Source organism: Melanaphis sacchari, unplaced genomic scaffold (genome assembly GCF_002803265.2).
Source record: "Melanaphis sacchari strain LSU unplaced genomic scaffold, SCAv2.0 Contig103_pilon_pilon, whole genome shotgun sequence".
Classification (NCBI taxonomy): domain Eukaryota; kingdom Metazoa; phylum Arthropoda; class Insecta; order Hemiptera; family Aphididae; genus Melanaphis; species Melanaphis sacchari.
The window spans coordinates 25,901-48,048 of record NW_020270383.1 but is presented as its reverse complement, the minus strand read 5'-3'; the positions used below and the strand labels follow the sequence as shown (position 1 = coordinate 48,048).

The window sequence follows — 22,148 nt, the reverse complement described above, 5'->3', positions numbered from 1 at the left end:
TCACGGAAACTGCAGCAACACCGTATTCAAATCACATAAGTATTTCCGTATTTATGTGCGCGGTGTTTGGAAATAATATCGAAGAAAAAATACCGCGTACACGATGAATAGGATTAGCCGGATAAAAAATGATAAATCCGAAAAGACGGACGAAAAACACAATTGTCCTGAGCACGCGTACAATAATACCATACCGCCTATTATGTAGGTGCTTATAATATTATATTATAGTATCATATACGTTTTATCGTGTACTGCACTAATCGCCGGGCCGTCACGTGTGATTAGAAAATAAAAACCCACGAAACGAGTGGCGCACGAAGCTGAAACGGTTTTTTATCGTTATTATTTTATTTTGTTTGTCCTTTCGCGTTGCTCGCGATCGTGTGCACGATGTAATAATGACGTACGCGTACAGTGTAATTAGTGCCGTCGCCCGTGTACGTATATACTACCGCTAATATATTATTATTATTATTATTATCATCATCGTCATCATCATCATCATCATCGCAGAAGATTTAGATCCGTCCGAAAAACGTGTGCGAACGAAACGGCGGCGCGGGCGCGTGTCCGGAGCGCGGCACGAACTGCACCGCACCGCACGCGCGGAAAAACGTTCGCGGACCGGAAGCGCTGGAGAGAGGAGCGCTCACAAAAACGGCCGACGAACGGAAGACGACACTATAATCAAATCAAGTCTTCGGGGCGACGAAGAGTACGATATCATTACGCTCACTCGCACACATACGCACGAGCGCGCGTGCTCGTATCTTATATAGGTAATATAATAATTACGTGTGCGCAAATAAATGATGGCGAGTTGACTTGACGCGAGGAATGTTGAAACAATGGACGCGCGACGGCTAAACGGCGGCACGTGACTGTAGAAATCCGCACGCCCGGCACCGCACAGTGGTCCGCGTCTCGGTCGCGAACAAACGATATTAGGATTGTACGTATGACGCGTGCTTGCCGCCGACCTACCTATTCTATGCTTTTCGATCCGCGATTTAATCGTATCGCACGCGCTCCGGTCGAAATACGAAAAAACGATTCCAGACACACGATCGTGCGCGCGCTGTTTACCAATTTATTACGATACGTTAAATACAATATCATCAAAGCGGTGGTCTTCGGCGACGGGCCACCTATTATATTTCCGAAGAAAAAACCTCGCGCTCTCCGGAATAAAAGGACGTTTTGTAAAACGTATTAAATTATTAAAAATGTGTTCTGGAGTCACGAGAAAAAAAAATAAATACGATCTCTGCAGACAGACCGAACACCCATACGCATTATTTATATAGTGTGAAGTACGCATGCAATAATTGTTATCATAATATTATAACAACGGTTGTCGTAAACGAGACGAAACGGCGTACGCCGAATTCAGAGTTGTTAAATAGGCGCGTATGGAAACAATAACGATGGAACGACGTGTGTCCACGGGGACGAGTATAGACGTTATAGCAGTCTTAAAGCCTTGGGCATAGGCGTACGGCCGACATCGACTGAACGCAAGAGAATTCGGGTCGAAAATAGATGAAATGAGTATGGCGGTAAAAAAGAACTTAAACATAATCTGAGACGTGGATTTTCAACTATTTTTTTATGTGTACATAAATCTAATTATTCATGCAATTACCAAGTACCTAATTTATTTTTAAGAATTTAAAACGTACAGGAAGTGCGGATGAGTTTTAGTCAACATTTGTTTACGTTTAAGTGCTTGTTGTCTTAAGAAGCGTTGGTGATTTTTGAAAAATGCCCCGGTGAGAGACCATCAATAATAAAGTATATGAATATCATAAAATTATCATACAGGAACATTATAAATAAATATAATATACGTTAAACTGCGCGCAGATATAGTTGAGTATATAATATTAAAGTCACATAAAAAGTATCATATTGAGTGCGGGTGGACAGTGGACGACAGCTTAACGGGCGAGCGTTTACGACAACCACAATTAAGACGATGGGTAGGGGGGATCGGAGAAAAGGAATATATAAATTCAACTCCTAAAACAATGTTGGTAAACACGCGAAGCCTTAAACACAAATAAAATGGATACGTTGAAGGATGCCATAACGTAGAATTTCGAATGTTGTCGTTTTGAACAATATATGTAGGTATAATACCTACATAGTATTATGCTATTTTATATACCTCCGCGGATACTATATTTTGTTTTACTATCCGGTGTCACGTGTATAATACGCGTACATGCGAACGTGCGCTTAGTTTAGAGAAAATTATTACGTCACGCTGGTTTTATCACACGATTAGCGTACGCCGCCGATGCCGATTTGTTCTTTTCTGCAAATAAATTATCACATAATCGTGTTCGAGAACGGTTTAACTAACGTGTAGTGAGTACGCACTATACGCTTATACATTCGTGTAATAGTGCGCATTTAACGTCTTTGTATAAAATATGTACACAATAGTTTGCAAGACGTAACGCACCTATTATAAAGGCATGACAACCTTCCTACAATGCACAAAACTATAAAGTAGCTTGTTATTATTGCACCGGGACACTATGAACACATGTCCTGCGGAATACTTGCGATTTTTTAGTTATTTTTTTTTTTTTTGGCGTAAGCCCGTAGTATCATCATTCATCATAAACCGGCTATTATAGACGTGATCTTAGATTGAAATTTTGAACTCAAAACACTACGATATACATAATCAATGTTACTGCATTAAACAACAAAAAAACAAAAAATGGTACTTTTTGTTTGTTATCACCATCACGTGACATTAAGTCAGCTATTTTTGATCTAAAAATTCAATATTATTTCTTTCGCGTAAGGCAAGTCTAGTATGTGATCTATTTATGGATTTTATACTTGATAATAATTTGTATTTTATTATTTTTTCTATTTTATAATAATTATAATCATGTTAGTACGTTGCCATATACCGGCTTGTCACTAAATTGAACGTGTAATTTAATACAGAATTTAGAGTGGAGTATTTTTGAGACAGTTGCGTGGAAATCTATCATGATACAAACTGTATTATCTTAATACAGTTTTATTTGTTGGGTGATTATATCGAAGCGGAATTTACCAAAGCGAATTCACCATTGATAACGAATGACGAAATAGAGATAGGTATTCATTTACGCAACGATCATATTATTCCAACGATGGATAAAAATGAACTTAATTTCATCAGTCAGTTCAAAATATACGGAGTTACACAATTAACCGAAGAACGAGAACGTCGATGGAAGGGAGATATAATACCGTCAAAGGTGATTTAAAACATATATAATTTGTTAAATATTTATCGGATAATATTAATTTAATTAGAACACTTGGTGGCCCAAGTTGAATAGCAAATAAATATATTGCAACAACATTTTTCAATATGTGTCCATTATCGGAAACACGCAACAACGATTCTACTGTATCAAAAATGTGTTTTGTACAAAAAACGTAACTATTTTAATTTTAGAAGTGCAATAAAATAAAAATACAGGCAATTTATAAAAAAATCAAATAATAACTTATAATTAATTTAATGGAAATATAAGAATCTTGTAAATATTTATTGTACATCTTAAATTTAAAAATTGAAACAGTTAACGTTATGGTAAAAAAAATAAATAAATTTCATTCACTGTAGAATCGCAGTCACTTGTTCCCGACAACGGACACATATTGAAGAATTTTGGTACAATATTTTTATCTATAGCCCGACGTAGGTCACCAAATATTCTGTAAAGCGTATAAAACGTGGTGATGTGGGTGCGGTTTCAGCGGAGATAATAAGTTAATGGCACGAGCATTAATCATACATTTTTGGGGAGTACATTTTATCAGTTATATACCTTATGACGAAAGTCTACTCGCATCTATAGTTAGGTTTCTGCTACATTATAAGGTCATCTTTTAAATTAATTTTCATAATGGTTATCTAACCCAAATTGGTAATTTATAATTACATATATAAATTATATATATTTGTTATCATAATAATTTTGTAAGTTTTTACTTTTTTAAATGATATTTAATTATATAATACAGGTACAGTCAACAAGTCCTACATGCGTTATTAAGAAAAAAAAAATAAAAATACCACAAGTATTGATGTATAATAACTGAAGGTTTAAATTAAAACTCATTTCCCTCGCTTTACCCAATCGTCAGAGTAAACGAAATCCGACCGTCCCGTCCAATATATCATAGGTTATTACTAAACGTTAAATATTATGTGAATTTAAAAACGCTCGCTGGGGGTGCAGCGTTGGTCGTAAAGCGAAGTAAACATTTATTACTTTTTCTTTTTGATTCTCTTTTTAAACCATTCTCATTGTACACGTAAATATAATATAATATGCATATACTTAGGTACATGATTCTCACCGTTTTTATTCACTTAACGTCGAAAAATGCCGATAGACCCGTCCTCGACGTAGATACACGAGATGTCTCGCGTGTATAATTTGCCGGTTTATTATTATTCGTTGTATTTATTTATTTTTTTTTTCACCGCGTTCCACTCTGTCGTACTATTCCATCGCGCGTATTGTATTCCCGTGAGTGCGTGTAATAATAATAATAATAAGGGGTGTCTCATTATCCGATGGACACGATATTTATCGACGGCCGTAAAAAAGAATGAAATTAATTGGCGTCTGCCGCAACGCGTCGGATTAATAAAACACGATACAGGTATATATCTATACGTAATATACATACACGCGCGGTTAGGTTGGGACGGTGATAATCTTGTGTATTATAATATACAATCCCGGAGTCGGACCTTCGCGGGCGGGCGGCCCGGTCTGCCGTAATTTACGTATAATATATTATTATTAATAATATATTTATACATATATGCATGTATATTAGTATAGTGTATATATTATGCACCTATATAAAATGATATGTCCGCAGCACCAGCCTCCCGTGAATTCGGGTGAACTATGATGATATAACGAAGACAAGGAAAAACGAAAAAAAAAAAATATATTAAAAAATCCTGATTCGGAAAAAAAAAATAAAGTAAGAGATTTACGTTAATAATTAAAATGCGACACGAGACGGAAACGGACCGAGTCTAATTAAATCACGAAACGCACGTTTTGGACTGGTTCCAGCCGCGAGAATTCGGGACGAATATATTTAGGTATTTATATATTATTATCATTATTATACATTGGTGTACGGCGCGCCGGACCGTCTCGCGATTATACCTCGTGCATAAATTATTACTATTATTGTTATTATGCACGTGTGTTGTAAATATCGCGAGAGGGTGCAGTGTTGAGCGCTTCCATTGTTATTAAATACATTTTTATACGTCTCTAGAGACGACTTCAGCAACGCCAAGGACCTCCCAAATGCATTTACACGCATAAAAACAATGTCTGCAGACAAGTAAAAAAAAAAAAATTCAAATTATTTTTCACATTGTTTTTTTGTTACGGTAAGATGCGCGTATGATCTAACGTTTGTTCGTTCTCAACTTGCAGTTTGCACCCTATAGACTTATGCGAGAACACAAAATATGAAAACAATCATAATCTAGCACTGCCCAATCGAACGAAACAACAAAACTAATATATTTATATCATTATTATTACTGTGTTAATTATTAATTTTAACATTTTCGGTTTCGATTTGTAGCTGTACTTACCATATCGAAACTACAATAATGCGCGGTATTCTTCTCCGTCGCCTCGAATTCCATTCGTTATTTTTAACCGCGTAAAATATTGATGCCGCTCCGTCGACTCTGGGTCTCCTTGTAATAATATTGTTTTACGTGTAGACATTTCTTCAACATCTTTCCCAAATTTTTGTTGATGATAATGATGACAATTCTCGATCGCGAATTCATTATATTATTATTACAATGAATGTGACGAAAATCGAATAGATATCAAATATCGATCGTTGTTCGATGACCCCTCCCGGAGGCGTATTTCAGAACATTAACTGAGCTGGGGTACTAGTAAGTAGTAACCGAATCCCGTTAAACTTCATAGTGTGCATTTTCACTACGTTCTTTAACTGGTTCAAGGAACCCTATTAAATATTCACGTAGACTTGCAGTAAGCTACTCAACAATGATCTCGAAAATACCGCATGTGCTCTGCTTGTTGTCCCTTTACGGTGCGTATGCTTCTTCGCCGCTACCGTTACCGAATCGCCGGCGTTTGTGGACCTTCGTTGCCTTCATCGTCGCCGACTTGCGTTCGCCCTCGCCACCGCTGTAATCATCATCAACCAACAAGCTTCTTTGTTTTGAAACAAACTTACCATGACCGTGGCTCTTTTATTAATTATTTTCGTATTTATAGTCTTATCAAGTATAACATAACTGTGAATCAATTGGAAGACAATTATTACAAATCAAATAATGATGCTAAGGCACAAGATAAATTCGATGAGTTGTATCCACATCTGATGAATTAAAAATTAATTTAAATAATACATCTATCAATGAAAATAATAGTATCAAAATACTGGAAATAACCAAAAACCTCCAGGATCTTTGAATATAATAACAACTTTCGCTTTAGAATCAAATACCTTTTACACGCATAAGAAAAGTAGGATTGACTTTAGGTTCAAAGAGAGTACAAGCAGTTATATTTGATAAAATTAATGATAAAAAAATAATTAATAAAGAAGTCACGGTCGTGATAAGTCAGCATCATAACTAAGAAACCCATTCGTTGATGACAATGACAGCGGTGACGAGGGCGAACACAAGTTGGCGACAAGGAAGGCAATAAGGGCGCACTCAACGTCAGCGGTAGCGATTGCGGCAAAGGTGCACTCACGTAAGCAGATGATGTCGGCAATGAGGGTATACCTACACACATCGGTGATACGGTGACGGTGGTGACGGTGATGACAAAGCCGTACACATGCGGAGCGACAACAAGCGGCGTTCATGCGATGTTTTGGAGTTCGTTGTCGAATAGCTTATTAGTTTATACTACGAGGTTTTATGGCGACGAGGGGCACACATGCGAAAAAGCTACTCGTTAGACGAAAAAGACAGAATTCAACGATGTGGAAAAGAAATATATAGTAAGTAACAATAAACACAAACGGAAAATTACGATAACAAACTCGTATACATTGATGTTCCGCGCACAATTTTAGAGCACGATATTAAATATAATATGTGTATCAAGCATATAAATTATATTAACTTATACGATTTTTTAATATGAAAACAAATAATTATTATGGGTAAATAACTATATATTTTGTAAAATATTTATAATATCTTGCAATTTTTTTAGTTTTTACTTCCAATACAAGCTTTGTTTGAAGGATGTAAATACAACAATTTATTTGTTTTGATAAAAAATGTCAAATACAAGAATGATAATTTTTATGCAGTGATACGTTGTAGAAGATTTATATTATATGACCTCACAGTTAATTTAATTCGACGTAAAATCACTGTCAATAATATTTATATGTGTCATTATCGAATCCGTACAGCTGTCTCGTAACAATGCGTTAACCTCTTCCCGCATAGAGGCATCAAATGGTGCCATATATATTTATTTTTATTAAAAATCAGCTTAAATTATAACAGTCTTCATATATCATTCTACATTATGATAACATAGTAATGTTTATATTTTACTAGTATAGGTAGCGCTAGTCATATTTAAAATTGGTAGAAAATGACTAAAAACAGAAAGACTACAGCTTTCCAAAATTACTACAAGTCATCCACTTTAGACAATTTTTTTCATACATAAAAATCAAATAAACTTTTCGAAAAAAATATTTCTGAATAGATTTATAACTTTTGTTTAAGATAATATTAATTAAAACCGGTTTTGGTAAATGGAAGAATTTTTATAGCGAGATTTGTTGATGGAAACATTTGGTGCCAGCCCGATTTGGTGGATGTATTTTTTCAATCAATTTTATGACGTTTTGTCTATTTACGTACAAACTATTGCATGTCTTTACATGCGTCTTATTTTTGTTTTTATTTCATCTATGGATTTTAAATTGTTTCCATTATTATCAGTACGTTGTGTTGTTGTACGAGTAAAGTATTGTTTATTTGGTCTCATAAATATATATTTTTTTTCAATAATTTGTGAAAATGTCTAAATTAAATGAACATACTATTGCGGATTTGTTGGATTTTGAAATGGATGAAGACGAAATGTCTATACCTTCTGGGTCTGAATTTTCTGACCAAGAAGAGGACGAAGAACATTTTTTCAGTGAGTTTGATGTACCAAATTATAATACTGATAATAATTGTTTCGATGATATTATGGATTGGCCTGTAGAATGTGTGGAAAATACAGACGTACTTCCCACATCTACCAATAACATTCACGTAGATCAAAATCCTATTATTATAAGTGTCCCTCATATTTCATTACCTAACCTAACAAGTAGGTAAATTTTAAATTGTAAAATTTTTAAAACGATACAAGTAAAACTTTTTTTTTGTATGTAAATTAATTTTTTATTTCAAGCTATAAAATAATTAACTAACAATTTTAAAATTTGGAATTTAATTTTTTTTTATATTTGATGTATATGTATGTTATCATAAAATAATTAATCAATTAATACTTCTTTTGTTTTATAATAATAAAATTTAAACATATTTTATACACTATTTATTTATTTGTTTGTGGTAATGTAGTTGAGTACTTCAAAACGGGATGGCACCAAATGTTGCCGGATTTTGTTTTTTAAATATCTTTTTAAATAATGTTTTGATATTTTTTTAAGTATTTTTTTCGAATTCTACGTCAAAATTTACATATAGGTACATTTTTTTTTTGTTAATAAAAGAAATCATGCATGAAGAGGTTAATACAACACTATTTGAAAAAAAAAATAAAAATAGACAATATCAATCGCGTATTTGTAAACTGTATATTGTTTACAAAAAAGTTCCATCTAGTGAACATTTCTACGATCATCGAAACGGATCGATAATTTGATCGGATCGAGTATTGTGTGAAAATATGCGGTATAAAGGAACGTTTTTACGTTGGTGAGTACCACATTTACACATACGGATTATAAGGGTTGAAACGCGCATCTAAAAAAAAAAAAACACTAAATTATATGTTAATAAACGATGTCATCCGACACGCAGAGAGAATGGTGCGACGGCAGGAATAAGACGACCGCCCTGAGTAATTGCAGGCTATAAGTCTGATGTCAATTTGCGGTGAATTAATGGAAATACCGTTCGTGCAGCACCGCGGCAACACAAAAATATACATTATATTTTAAATAAGTATATATTATATATAAATAAATACAATCCGTAATTTATTGTGCTTAACGGGGCTACGCTCTCAGCGGGGATTTCGTCCAGGTAGGTCTGTATAGGGTCGCCACACAACCGATCGACTGCATAGATAACTCGATTTAATATGGCTACCGGACAAATATACGCTAGATCATACGACGTTTGCTCCAGGTTTACATATAATATAAACGCACGTGCATATAGTTTTAACTGTTATTCTTACGATGGTATCTATCGTTTCTAAAAGATCTTTTCGATATGATTACGCGCGTGATATATCGTGATGCCCACTGCGATTAGACATAATTCGCCAAATCCCAAACCAAACGGCACGATACTGGCTGGGCTTGCGTTATCGCCGGTCATAAAAAAATATATTTTGTTTCTACAAAAATATCACAGTAAAACATCGCTATAGGACATCCGATTTTCCTTACTCAACGAAGTTTCCGTCCAAAAAAACAAAGTTGGCGTAATAAATATAGAATGAGATTAGACTGATTTACAATTATTAATTTTTATTTATAAATACTTAGATATATATCATTATTTATATTTTGAATTAATTTATTTTACAATAGTTTCCTTTTGCATAAAAGATCTGCGTAGTCTATTACACTCGCTTTTGAGCATCTATATACAAACACCAGTGCAGAGGCCGTTGCCGAGACCTGCCTTCTTATATGTTATGTTTTTGCATGTATGCGTATGTAATATGTTTGACATTTCGGTGATTTGATATGATGTTACTATTTAATCTATTGAATTAATTTAAATGTATATGCTTAATGGCTATCAATTATATATTATTTTAGATCTAAAAAATATATGATGGCTTAATCGCACGTCATTGCAACAATATCCACATCTAAAAAAAAAAAAAAATACAACTGAGAATTACTTGAAAAATGTTGATACAAAGGTTTAAAATCAAGCTATCAAGCCTATATTTTTTTTCACTGATTAGAATTACGATTTACGAATTTCTAAAAACTTGAATAATTATATGGTTTATAAGTTATAACCGACATACTAATATTAAGCAATTGAATAACTATAAGTTCTAATAATATATTTATATATTTTCACTATTTACGTGAGTATAGACTGTGTTTTACGGACGTAATTCTTTTGAATTACATGCCATGGTTAAATCCAATTCAATTGTATAAGTCGATTTTGAAGAAAAAACGTTCAATCAAGATAACCGCAAACATATAAAATCGGGTTGTGTTATTAATGCATAGTATTTATACTGCGATTAAAAATGTATTAAAAATGAACGATAGGAATGAATTAAAATAATAATAATAATAAATAAATGCATTTACAAAATATAATTAATCATCAATCAAAAGAATTGCGCTATAATATTTTATATTAAGTATCACAAGAAACTACTATATTAAATATCCATAATCGAAATTCCATTTTTCTTCTTTGCCATACGAGTAAATTATTTAGAGTAATTTCATGAATCAAATTGAAACACAGTTCCGCCCGTAGCTATCGTAAAAAACAACTTATCATTCAAACGTTATAATTTTTATATATATATATGATACCTGTGTGCCGTCGAAATGGATTAAACGTGTACTTATAATGTTATATAAACGTTTGGAAACGAGACGACTGATAGCAAAAAAAAAGTACTTGTAAGTGCAATTCTTTTTTTTAACTTTTTCAGTGTAGTTAACGTGATTAAAAATAATTTTAATGCACAAGTCTGACGGCGCCGGGCTATTTGGATAATTTGCAAAATTACGAGTAGAGAGGCGCCGCTTATGTACAAATGGTTTAATCAATCATTCTTGATCGAAGAGAACGTCGGTAGTAAAAGCACAGTTCCTATATTTTTTCTCTCTCTCTTATTTTATGTTTACCGTCTTTAACCACATACACACGACGTCTAACCAGAATGCACATCAACAACGGTGTATCTACTGAATTTGTAATGAAATACGTAATACGGTAATCGGCTAGAAAGAAAAAACTATAACATCTTAAATTCAAATGAACATAATATAGCGGTTAGGACGGTACGTACGATATCTGTTAAAAAATTATTGGGATTTTATTCTTAATAAATACAATTAATTCACACATTCTTTAAAGATATCTCCTTCAAAGTTCAAAGTACTTGCTTCCGGACGATATGTAGGATATGTAGTAGTTCCAGCGATCTTGCCATTTTCAAAAATTCTTTAGAACCGTTACACATTTAGGATTTTGAGTTATATTGCTGTATTTTCATTTGAAAATAAGAAACTTTCAAATCCATAGGAGTATAGGACACCATTAAAATGGCATACAAATGTAACTATTAGAAAATATGGTAATTATACTTATACCTACTTAAGCATCCAAAAAAAATCATTTTTTTGAATGTATTATTATTTATTATACAGAGTGTTTTTGAAATGAATGTGGTCACTAGTATACGCGTATTCGCTGTGACAACCTAATAAAGATTTTTGTGAACTTTTTTTCTATCTTCAAAATCTGGATTTTTTCATACTATACATAGAATATTTTCTTAAATGTAAAAATAAACACTTTAGTTATATGTTTTTCAAAATGAAAAAACCCATATAATAAAGAGAGAAAAAACAATTTCAAAAAAATCTTCATTGAGCCATCACAACGAGTACGCGTATCTAGTACCTATGCTCATTCACTTCAGAAATACCCGTAAAAGAAAAGCGTAGTAATGAGCAAGCTTTGTTTTGATCACTATAAATTATATCCTCCCACTCTATCGGTTCGCTTCGTCGTCATTGTTTATATTTTATAATAACACATAAACTATATTTTACTTCTTTAATCGTCCTGTGTACACAGCAGTAGATTTGAACGCGTAAAAATCCGTAACTCAAACATTAAATATATACATATACTTTTTCACGACGGCGACAGTGGACATATCCGTACAATACATTATGTACTATAAATATCAAGCGAGTCGATGCGCGCGTATATCAAAAAAACCGCAGGTGGTTGTTTTTACCGATTTTGTTATTTACTGCCTCCTTGTAAATCCATAGTCCTGCGACAGGCACACTGAATACTACCGATGTATTCGCGCGCGCATAGTAAACACACATTTATAACCGCGTACAATTCTGACCGCCAGTGCCTTCTATAATAATTTGGCTCCGGGACTAAAACCTACTCGTTAAGAGCGTATAACCTTTTATATTATTTGTACCACATATAAAATATATGTGTGTGTGTGTTTGCGTGTGTGCGTGCGTGGAATTCCATCGCAAATAACACGTGTGTTTATGTATGTACCTGTATTATAGAAACGGCGGACCGAGACGCGACTTTTATCGCCCGTCCGGGATGTTTGCCGAGAGGCAAAATTTTAATAGGTCCTTTTCAGCAAGCGTTATCTATAGCATATCATGTCCATCAGGAATCACAGAGCCGTAAAACTAATAACTACAACACGCATACACGTGTTTTAATATAACAGCTATGGTGGAAGGAATCTAGAGGGCCGCTCCCCATTCGATAGCCGGTCGCATAACACAAAACTTCACGATTATTCGATATTATACAAAAACATCTTCGTATCGGTTTTACTACCATCTGAGGAGACAGCAGTACTAACATTTGAACTGATTTCATATGGTCGTCCAACCAAATAAAGCACAACTTTATCACTGTTTGACATTATCTATACAATATGTTATCAATCGACTTCAGTTACATTATATTTTAAGAGCAAACTATCGATTTATACATAAGTAAATGCGCTTTCGTGTCATCTCTGAGTGTAATATATAGTATTATGTATATGTCGCATCTATATCGCGTAATTTCCCGTTTCGCGAAATTGATAAAGTTTATTAAAAAGTTGCTTTTACAACAGCAACTAAAAAAATCTTCCCCTCTCGCTAATGCAAACACAATAAACTTTAATGCCATCTCGACTTCATGTTTCACTTCATCTAATATTATAAAATTTGAAAGAGCCGGTTATAAGCTTCCTATACATACCAGCTTTTAATAATTCCGTGTTCGGTATAATAAATGTGTATTGAAAGTTTATGTTAGAGTTGTTGTTGCTCATGGTTTCTGTGAGGTTCTAAGAACAGTACAGCAGCCGGTGATGGTAATTCTTTAGCCGTCTAAGACGTTGCCCGGGGTACACTACGCGGAAGCGAATTACCTTTGTACCCCAATGTGTATTTAAATATCCCCTAGGCCTTTTAAAATATTAATTTTAGTATAAGGTCATCCGGCGGAAACATTAAGTTGAGAAAGACATTAAAGCCTACTGTGTCTTCAATTACTGGAGAACAAAACTTTTTTAGTTACTATAGAAATAAATTGCTATTATAAAAAAAGACTAAATTTACATCCATTTCACGAAACGTACAATTACGCGATATGTATGCGATATATACACAATGAACGGGTGGGAAAAATGCGATTAAAAGATTTGAATCAATAATATATATTACATCGTATTATAATGTACATAACATTTAAGTATACTCGTACAAGTAGGTAAGTACAAGAAACAGATAAAAATAAATTGTGACTAAACGGTTCCCACCTTGGTCGATGTTGAACTCTGCATATTATATATATTATAATTATTTCTACAATAACAATAATCGTTGCGGTCTTCAATACCGGCAGTGCTGGATTTACATCGCGAGAATTACGCGGACAGTGTCTGGTACGACGATGTTAATCGCATTGCGTGTCGTTATAATTATATAAAACCATTTATTTATTTATTTTGTTTTAAATACTCATGGCTAAAGAGGTTTTACTGGTAACGATGTTTGTTCACGTTGCGTTGTTACAAATCTCACTATTGTGGATGGTGACCTCGGTCAGAAGTTATAATTATTGATAGACCAGAAGACATTGACAACGATAATATCGATAAAACCCGAAACAGAGCATTAGGGCAGTACCCACATAAACATAAGCTTGTGAATACGCAGGTTCTCGCGGCAAGACGCGATTTCATATAGTGTTTTTTTACGGTTATTTTGCACACCTGAAACCGGAAAATATTATGAAACGATAATGGCAACATCAACAATCCCGGAATATGCACTTCAACAATAAATTTTGTTTTAACTTCAAAACAAAGTCCGTTTTCAATATATATAATATATATAATATACAGATATGCACGTATATCAGACAGTGACGGTTGACTCGAAATGGATGGCTTTTTTAAAAAATTGTATGTACTGAAGTTTACGGAAATCGGAAAAGAAAAATGTGAAATAAAAAGAGTTCCCATCTATTCCGTGCATATCAAACTGACAGGTCTGTCAGCCAAAGTGTTCGGTGGTTTGAAACACGGTCCGAACATATTTGCCACCGGGTCTTGTATACAATAATATTTATTTACGCATTTGATAGGATTTTTAAATTTAACGCTAGCCCACAAAACAATAATACAAACTCAGAAATCGCTTATATATTCGTTCGGGCGAATAGCGTTCAGCCTGTAAGGGGAAGGAAGCTTTGTTGTCGATAGGTTAATTTTAATCGTCCCGGCGGCGGCAGTGGCGTGCGCAGGAGGAGTGCCGGCCGTCGTATTAGCGCCTCTGGTTCTGTGTGCATTATATTATAATATGTATACATATTATTATTATTATTATACCGGTGGGTATTACGAGTTCGCAGGAAACCGCAGGAAACGAGACACAATGATCGGTGTTGTTTTTTAATTTGTTTTCGAAGCGACCGCGTTTATTATATAAGTAGGTATGTATAAAACCAGACGGGCGACCGGACTTTCCGGTGCCTATTATATTATGCGACCGCCACTCGCGCGCATTGCGCATATAATATCAGCAGCCACGCACAAGCGACGAAATGAGATGGAAAGAAGGGAAAAAACAGACGTTAAAGTCGGCAGCAGCGTTGCAGGTAGCATATAATATAGTTTATACAGTTTGTTTGATTTTTTCCCCTCCTCTTTTCACGAATTAATTAAAATACGCGTTGTAAACGCTTTGTCGTGGGCGTTGCCGGTAACGTGCCTACATAAAAAACAATAATAATAATAAACGATTCATCTTATGCTCGCGTACACCCTATAGCAGATAATATAATGATATTATACCTATACACACACACACACACGCGCGTATATATAGCAGTAATTAAGCCCCGCGGAGTCTTCTTCGGCGTCGTCGCCGCCACCGACTTATGATGTTATACACGTATGCAACGCAATGCACTATACACACATCAACGCCAAAATATATTCAGAATATTATTATTGTTAATTATTATGTGTGTGCATACGTTGTATACGATACGCACTAGACTCGATGTTAAATAAAAATTAGATCTGTCTGGTGAACGTTGTAATTTTCACCTGCGCCGAGTGTACCTGTATCAGGTAAACTTATGATATTATATATACTTATTACGAATAGGTCCGAATGTCTTTTCATAAAATATGTTATTCGTATCACTAAAATACGTATTCGGGTACGTGTAGCACGTAGTTAGACATAGATATTATTATGCATACGATTATAATAATATTCATCCCGAATGCTTAGATCGTCGGATTGTATGATTTGCTATACACGTTTAATGCGCACGCGGTATTTATTACTCGATAATTAAAAAGTAACGTTTTATTCCACCGTCTTCCGCGGAATTCGGTTTTCATTTGCGAGTTAAAGAATTAAAAACAACAGGCACGTCGAAATAATATCGTAAATTTTACCGTTTTTCCGTTTTGTAACGTGCACGCACGCCAGCTACTCTGTTCGAGATCCCAGTTCATTTTATACAATCAAACGAATCATAAACGTTTCTTTAATCAATGAAATACGGAACACATGATGGTTTACACAAATCTATAACGATCTTCGGTTTATTATATCAGCAATTACGTTGAGCGCAATCGTCGTAATTTAATACAGTAAATACGATACATATAGAGTATAAAATATATATACTTATCAAAGAGTCTGTGTTGTTAAATCGAAAACATGATAGGTACTATAGGAAAATACAATATTTCTACTGGCATAGTGAACCAGTATATCGTGTTCAGTGTGGCGTAGACTTACAATTTATGATGGTGACGGTAGGGGTTCCATGGTTCATGGGTACGTGAGTTGTACGCGATTTGTGATACGAGATACTTCAGAAGTGAGTTCAGCACTAACTTCTGTGTATTATACAATATGTAATTGGCATTATATATGTATTATACGTATTACGTATAATAATTGGTAAATACATTTGTCATTAATACGTTTCCATTAATTGATATGAAAGATTAAAGATAAACATATCACTTAGTCGTGTTAATAAGGAATGATCTATGATAAACATAAATAAATAATAATTAAAACGTAGATATTATAATATACTCTTAGAATACGAATCGTACAAACAACCGACAAGACAACATCTAGAATACAGCGTGGTGCATTAGATATCTTTATAACGTACAGCAACGACAGAAACGCGAGACGAGTGAGCATGTTTCAAATGTACTCAAATTAAAATATTACTGAACGCATGGATCTAATTAATTACGAACACGAATGACTAATACCCCCGCTGAGTTTTCGGTAGCAAATAGTAAATTATTATATTATAATATATATATAAACATGCGATATACTTGTAACGACGTCCGAATGCACGCCGCGATAAATCATCTGATAAAAAATTTAACCGGATCGTAAATAATAATGCGTTTAAGGAATAAGTATTATGACTTTCTAAGGAAATAAGGAAATATATGTGTTTGAATACTTATAAAAAATAAAACAAAATATTTAAATTTCTAAATTTAAATAGAGTCATCGAAAAACCTATTAAAAATTAAATTCCTAATTGGCACACAAATTCAGTAAGTTAAAATTTTTCTGATTATAAAAATGCATTGGCCATGTAAAAAAATCAACTAAACTCAACATTTTGTCCATTTTGATACCATTTATAATTATGTAACGAAGCCACACGCCTATTAAAAAGGCACTTGTCAAAGCCAACACATATAATACATTGTCCATTAGACATATCGTTTAAGCTTACAGGTCATTGATTTATTGAATAAAGTATGTTATATTATTATCTATTCATTTCTAATTACTATACGCTCATCTTACCCATATATAGGTACTCAATGTCTATAAATAAATATATATATACCTATATAATGTAAATAAATATGTAATACGACATGCACAGAAAATCCCACGATAAGATTGCGGGGGAAAGTGGGGGGGGGGGGGGGGGGGGGGAGGTGGGGGGGGGGGGGTGTGCAAGTGAAACTTGGTTCCGGGTGTCCCGCGTACGGCATATTCTACCTAACCATCTATTACAGGAATAGAGTCGTTGTTACGGCCGCACACGAATTTTCTACGGAAACGATGTATGGTCGATTCGCGTAAAAAATTACTTTCCGCCACAACGAAAACAATACATATATACATATCTATATACTGCAATTACGATAATATATTAATATTATGATGACCGCTCGACAATATTATTATCATTATAGTTATTATCACTATTACCATTATTATTATCATTATCGTTGTTATTGTTGATTTATGCATACAGCGCACGGCGAACAATTCCAATGGCGCCACACACAGCACACCGCGGCACGTATGTAACATAATAATATTATATTATGTACGTTTCATCTGATGACGACGACGACGAGACGGTTAAGGTAATTTTTTTGTTCTGTCCGACTATATCAATTAGAATATAATCCTTCTTCTCCTACACGGAGTGTGCTGCGGCATACATCTATAATGTATACGTAGATATGCACCGTACACGTATTATACAGGTATATTATGTACGTTTTATAATCACAGTAATTTATGCGCGTTTTGTCCCACGAATCTTTTTAATATTATGTATGTATATATTATATTGTACCTGAGTATATTGTACGTACATAATTTATGGTAACGATTTGCCGGACGAATGAGTAATAAACAGATTACCACTACAGATGATGTACGCGTTTAGTAGTATATATTTAGAGGCATGCAAATAATATACAATAATTATGGTGTGTGTACTCACAAAGCGACGGCTAAAGCTCAGTACAATATATAGAAGGGGCCTGTAGAACTTCTTACGTTTGATAATTTTTCGGTAACTTTTTTTTATTTTGAACCAATACTAACAATAAAACAACGTATTAAACAACGTCCGACTAGTTTTTTCGAGGCGTATAACATAATCTATAGTCTTCGACAATCGTATTGGCGCGATTGGATCGCATACTCTGTAGTCTCATCAAGTCTGGACCACCGACGGTTATACATTAAAATATTTTAGTGTTAAATTCGAAAAATATCGACGTAGTAACAGTCAATGCTTACCGGGATTGTAGCACCTTCATAATTCAAATAAATATGCGTGCATACGTACGTCATAATAATATTTTATTATATAGTCTGCAGTATTGTCGTTTTATTATTGAGACATTAAACGGCAGGGAGTGCGCGTTTCGAAACTGAATTATATTTACGTATCGATTGGATTCATATTATTATTATAATTTTTTTTTTTAATAAGACATAAAATGTAAGTCCCTACGGCAGCGGACGAGTAATTTGTTCGACACTAAAAACCGTCCGGTAGCTCCATAAAAACAAGTCAAACGTGCACATACACACGACCCGAGTGTCCTTGTTGATCGCACATTTTTCCACGTCGCCAAGTTTTGGTCAAAAGTGTTCATAGTGTGGGCCAGTTAAAATATTAACAATATTTATATCTACTGTCTGACGTGGGTCACCAAATGTTCTATATGACGTGTCCGATATTATAAGACTCGGTGATGTGGTTGGTTTCAACTGGGATATTAAGGCAATACCAAGAGCATAAGTTATGTTTAAAATATAAACGTACGTTATTTTTGGAAACCGAACTTTATAAAATATCCAGTATGGTGTATGCCAGAGAAAATATGTTAGTGATTGAGTCAAAAACTCATGAAGGGTGCAGAGTGCTGTTAAATCGGAAGGACCTTATTCAACTACAGTATTTGGAATGGTGCATATTTGAAACGATTACACAAAAATCAAATATAACACAACCAGCTGTCCTAAAACAATTCGAAATATTTTTAAACTATATTGATGTTGAATTTACCAAAGTTGATTCACCGCCGAAAAATCATGAAGAAATGGTTACATTTATCAAAAATTTAAGTTATAATAAAATTATTAGGCCCACTTCTACAGAAGAAGACATGGGTTTCATCAACCAACTTAGAGTGTATGTGTTATCACAATTAGCCAGACATTGGGCGCAACGATGGAGCGGAGAACAAGTGGAAGAAGAAGAAAACTCACCAGAGGTAAATCTTTAATTTATATCATTTGTAGAAATATTTTTTTTATTTTTTTATTTTTTTTATTTTAATATTTCGAATTGTTTTATGACAGCTGGTTGTGTTATATTTGATTTTTGTGTAATCGTTTCAAATATGCACCATTCCAAATACTGAAGTTGAATAAGGTCCTTCCGATTTAACAGTACTCTGCACCCTTCATGAGTTTTTGACTCAATCACTAGCACATTTTCTCTGCCATACACCATACTGGATATTTTATAAAGTTCGGTTTCCAAAAATAACGTACATTTATATTTTAATGTCTTCTCCAATACGAATGACAACATATTACCCATCAATGAAAATATACGTTTTAGAAAATCCGGTGTTATTTTGACATGCCGCGATGGAGTTAAAAAATGGACGACTTGGAATTTTTCGTTCGGGTCAATACCGATATGCAGTATGCACAAACTTACGGGCTGCGTAATCGAGTGTGTAAGATGTAGATTCAATAAGTTCGGCCATCGGTGATGGAAATACATAAGTAAAAGCATTCTTTTTGTATAGCACAGCGTTGTTAGTGATAGAACCAGCCATGTTTAAAATTATTTTTTAAAAATAAAAATACACACTTTAAAACTCACTAAAATTTATAAAAACGGAGCGAACGAAAAATACGTGTACAACAGTTTAAGGCAGCAGACGGACTAAACGGCTACCGACTCTTTAAGACAGGAGTCTCTATAATAGAGGGGGAGCGATTTTAAATATTAATGGATTTTGCTGGAATTGAAATATATAGCGTCTATTAAGGGTCTGCGACATTCTGGTGACATACGTTCTTCATTGATTATCGATGAATTGAATATGGGATATGTGAGTGGTGTAGGGATATACATTATGAGTCGGAGACGTCCTGGCAACATACCAGGAGGCAACATAACCTAGCAAGTATATAAAAATAATATAACTGATAACAAGTGTGATAACAATAATATGTGATAACTGATGAGACGTATGCCGCGCGATCGGCTGCGGCGGCGGCGGCCGTGGTTTTGAGGCGGAAAGGCGGAGGGTCGGCGGTGACGGAGGCGGTGTCTGAATCCCCCTTTTCATACTACTGATATACCACAATAGGTGAGTCAATTTCACGTGTTTTTTTGTCGTATTACTGAAAACAAACTATTATCAGCAATAAATTATCATTACTATAACTGTTTATCTGTGCGTGTTTTTAAATACTGTGTGCTCGTCATCAACATTTTTTATTATGAACCCATCGAATTTTTATCCGTCTTGAGTACAGGCTTCAACGGTGGCTTGTAGTGGTCTGTTCTCGGAGTGTGAAATGTTAGTTCATAAAACTTGTAAGCACATTTTACGTTGTGCGTTTAAAAAAAATATTTATGTACGTGTTTCTTTTTATTTTATTAGAAAACAAGATTCCACGTAATTCAGTCTATTCGTTTTACTTTATACAGTTTAGATATTAACTGCAATATACATGTATATGTATGCTATTATTATTATAGTTATTAATTCCACATACAGAACTGTTTAGAAGCGTACGCTAGTAGCCGTAATTCTACAGTGCGGTGACATATGCGTGGGGGTGACACGGCAATATCTCTGCTTCCAGTACCTACAATAACTATAAATACGGCTATAAAATGCATGTTTACGATTGGTGTTTTTCAATACTCCGTAAATATGAAAAATAACAGTTTGAATTCTGACTTCTGAGGGGAATATTACAATAAGGTTGTTTTCCGCTTTTTAAGGAACCAAAAATTAAATATTATTGATTATTTATGACGCAAATCCTTTATCAATTGTATAATGTAGTTATATGATTATTGAATTTATATTATTAAATAACAATATTATATTACTAAGGCACGCGTAGGACTCTGTTCATTTCAAATCATTGCGATTTATGCGGTATTTAGTTTCTAAAATATGTCACAATATGCTTCAATAAGCCTGTAAGGTATGATATTCTATTTGACTACTTAAAAAAAAAAAAAAAATAATGAATATGCTTCAAGTAGGAAACGTGTTTTATTGTACATTTTAGATAGTTTATTGTTAATAACACATACTATTATTGCTCATTTAGTAACTTGACGTGTCCAATTCGCTATTTTATCGATATAAAACACAATGCATGTATAATATAATAAAGAATCAATTATGTACCAACTTAAGAAAACTTCCACTTAAATAAAACCCACATAAATAATATGTATTAAGGTCTTTAGTTGAAAATTAATTTGAGAAACAGCTCTGTGGTGCCTCTATAGCGATTATATTAATATCATTGCAATTTAAAACAAAGTTAAGAAAACAATAATTTGAAAAATAACGCAACTAATCGTAAACAATCATAACTTTTTTTAGTTAATTGTAATTAAAAAATAAATAAATCTTTTTATATCATTTAAAATAGCTAAATAAAAATAAAAAATTATTTTTTGTAGTTTTATCTTAGGTTTTTTTTTATAATTTCTATAATATATTATAATA

General features: G+C 33.8%; 1 protein-coding gene and 1 pseudogene across 1 annotated transcript; one reads left to right on the top strand and one right to left on the bottom strand.

The window, feature by feature from the left end:
- The first annotated feature begins 19,121 nt into the window (after window positions 1-19,121).
- LOC112602413 lies at window positions 19,122-19,655 on the top strand. Its single transcript, XM_025350480.1, has one exon. The coding sequence runs from the start codon at window positions 19,122-19,124 to the stop codon at window positions 19,653-19,655; it is 534 nt and encodes a 177-aa protein (XP_025206265.1).
- A 44-nt stretch (window positions 19,656-19,699) lies between these two features.
- LOC112602304 lies at window positions 19,700-20,219 on the bottom strand (annotated as a pseudogene).
- Between the last annotated feature and the right edge of the window lie 1,929 nt (window positions 20,220-22,148).